The sequence below is a fragment of the Equus quagga genome, chromosome 9 (assembly GCF_021613505.1).
Source record: "Equus quagga isolate Etosha38 chromosome 9, UCLA_HA_Equagga_1.0, whole genome shotgun sequence".
Lineage (NCBI taxonomy): Eukaryota > Metazoa > Chordata > Mammalia > Perissodactyla > Equidae > Equus > Equus quagga.
The window spans coordinates 54,366,066-54,368,847 of record NC_060275.1 but is presented as its reverse complement, the minus strand read 5'-3'; the positions used below and the strand labels follow the sequence as shown (position 1 = coordinate 54,368,847).

General features: G+C 68.9%; 1 protein-coding gene across 7 annotated transcripts in view; it reads right to left on the bottom strand.

Moving 5' to 3' along the window:
- GATA6 (GATA binding protein 6) overlaps nucleotides 1–2,576 on the bottom strand; it is a 30,331-nt gene extending 27,755 nt beyond the window's left edge. The window contains exons 1-2 of one of the 7 annotated variants that reach the window (XM_046671372.1): nucleotides 2,263–2,576; nucleotides 6–884 (exon numbers count right to left, since the gene is read on the bottom strand). In XM_046671372.1, coding sequence (XP_046527328.1) covers nucleotides 6–847 — 842 coding nt within the window. In that variant the 5' untranslated portion in view covers nucleotides 848–884; nucleotides 2,263–2,576. The other 6 variants (XM_046671378.1, XM_046671373.1, XM_046671374.1 and 3 more) reach the window with 6 other exon arrangements.
- Nucleotides 2,577–2,782: the final 206 nt, after the last annotated feature.

Genomic DNA, 2,782 nt, shown 5'->3' with positions numbered 1-2,782 from the left:
CGTAGCCGCCCGGCTCCCGCGCCGCGCCGTTGGCCATGGGCGGGCTGGGCGAGTAGGGGAAGCGCGCCGAGACGTGCGCCGCGGCCGAGCCGGCGCTGCCCGGCCCCGCGGCCCCACTGCCCGCCGCGCCGCCTCCGCTGCCGTACGGGGGGCTGTCGGCCGAGGCTTGGGGCCAGCCGGGGTGCGCGCCCGCGCCGCCCGCGTGGTTGGCGGGCCCGTTGCCCGCCCCCTGCAGGTACGGCAGGCCGGGCAGCATGGAGCCCACGCGGGTGGTGGGCACGTAGACCGGGGAGCTGGCCGCCGCGGCTGCCGCCGCCGCCGCGGCCGCCGAGTGCACGAAGCCGCCGGGCGCGCCGTCGTAAGCGGCCGGCCCCTGGCTGGAGAGGGCGGCGAGGGTCTGGTACATCTCCTCGGGCTGCTCGGGTGCGAAGGGGCTCAGCTTGGCGCCGCGGCTGGACCACAGAAGCTTGCTGGCCGTCGCGGCCTGGTCGAGGTCAGTGAAGAGCAGCAGGTCCTCCCAGCTCGACAGGGCGCTCCCGGGGCCAGCGACCCCGGGCGCCGAAGGTCCGTGGGGAGCCCCGAAGGGATGCGAGGCGTAGGGGCTGAGCAGCAGCGAGCGCGCCGGGGGTCCCGCCGCCGCCTCCGTGTCGAGCTGCGGCGTCCTGCAGTTGCCGGCGCCGCCGGGGCCGCGCTCCCCACCCCGGGAGCAGCAGGAGGAGGAAGAGGAGGAGATGGGGGAAGGCGGCGTGGAGAGCTCCCGCGCTGGAAAGGCTCCGGAGTCGCTGGCGTCCGCAGCCGCGGCCCCGAAGCGCTTCGGCAGGCACCAGCCGCCGTCAGTCAAGGCCATCCACGGTCCGGCACCACTCCAAGCTGACTTCTAGCTCCTGAGACGGAGGGGGTTACGGGGGGGATAAAGAAACGGCAGGAGAAATAAAAAGGAGTTACCAAAAGCGCAGGATGTACATCTCGCTTCCACTCCCTCTTCTAGCTAAGGAGACTCCTCAAAGATCCCTTTTCTGCCCTGGGCGCGGGGGTTGGGGAAGGAGATGGGAAGGGAATGGAGCCTGCGCAGTCGCCACAGGGTCCTGCAAGGACCAGGATACCCGCCCTCCCTCACCCGCACCGCTTGGGTCCCCTCGCCCTCCCCGCCCACCCACTCCGCAGCATCCTTCATCCGCGCGCGCGCCAGATCCCAAGGGTGATTACGAGGCTGGCCGAGGTTTCCCTTCTGCCCCATCACCTCCCTCGTGGCCGATGGCACACAAAAGAACTTTTTAAGTGGCTGTGCGTGTCGGCGCTGCCGTATCCCGCCTTCCTGTGGGTGTCCCTCGCCCGGAATGCTTCAGTGTGACGGTTGCCCGAGTGAAAATCATTAGCGCAAGGAAGGCAACCTGTCCCCGAAAACGAAACCGCCGCGTTCCCATACTGGCTCTCCCAGAGCTTCCCGGACTGCGCTGACGAGACGGAACGCGAGCCCCAGAGAAATGCAACTCAGCCCAAGGAAGGTGGGGCGCCGGGGCGGGACGACAGTGTCGGACCTTCCGGGCACAGAGAGGGGTGCCCGCGGGGCCAGAGTCACGCCCAACCCGCGGCCCCGCGGCCCTGGCACACCTTAGACGCGGCTTGCGTCTACAGCCACCAGCGCGTGCGCTCACACCGGCCGGGCCACCCCTGCCCACCCCGCGGTCATCCCCAGCCACGGAAAGGCCAGACCGTTCCGGAATCGGACGTAGCGGGGTGGAGCGGAGCGCAGAGAAAAGGAGGGGGAAATGCAAGGGGGGACGTGAGGCCACCCCAAAGGGGAGAGCAGGAGGAATGACAGGGAGCCTCGGAGGGGTCGGGGGAGGGAGGCGAAATGCAGCCGAACTGGCCTCCTCTGGGCTGCTTTTCCAAATCGCTTCGGCTCATCGGAGATAACCACACTAAAATTAATGCCCACACACAGACCCAGGATAGATAGCAGGAAAGAAGTCTCTTTGCCCGCCTGACTGCCGGCTCCCGCCCCTTTGCGCCGAGATAACTCGGAGATAAGGCTGCACACAGATAAGCGCTTCGGTGAGAGGAAAAGACACCAGAAGTTGGTTCGCGGTGTCCTGGGAACAGGGAGCCGCTAGAGCCTGCCGGGAATGGAGAAGGGAGACACCCTCGGAGCCGACCGCGGCCCGCAGAGGGCCGAAGAGCCCGAAGCCAAGGGGCCCGCGACGGGTGGGGGGGGTAGAGGAGAGGAGAGAGGGAAGCATGAGCAAGAGGAAGCAGCCGAACCTCGGGTGGGCGCTGCGCATGGAGAACGGCCGCGGCGGGAGGGTGCTTCCGAGCGCGGAGAGCGGCGGAGGGCGCCGGCAGGCGAGCGCGAGTCCGGGGTCTGCGCGGCGCTGCTGGTGAATAAAAAGGAGAGAGGAGGCGCCTCTTACTGCTCTGCCGGAAAACTGCAGCCTGCGCTCCTGATTGGACTCACCGAGCCCTAAACAAACAGCGCTCGCCGAAGGGTGCCAGGCTGTGGGTCGGAACTGCGCTCTGCGAGCAGCTGAGCGCTGGAGGTGAAGAGGAGGAGGAGGAGGAGGAGGGAGCGAGGGGAGGAGAGAAAAGAGGGTGGGGAGGGGACGGCAGGCGGTGGGGGGAGGGGAGCGCGCAGCCCCAGCAGACAATGAGCGCCGTGCAGCCTGCGGGTGTGGGCTGACCCGCGAGCACTGTACTGGGAGCGGGGGCAGGTCCATCGAGGGGGCGCCGAGCCCGGGGACGCTGGGGGAGGGGCGAAGGTGGCAGAACGCCTGACCTGGCTGGC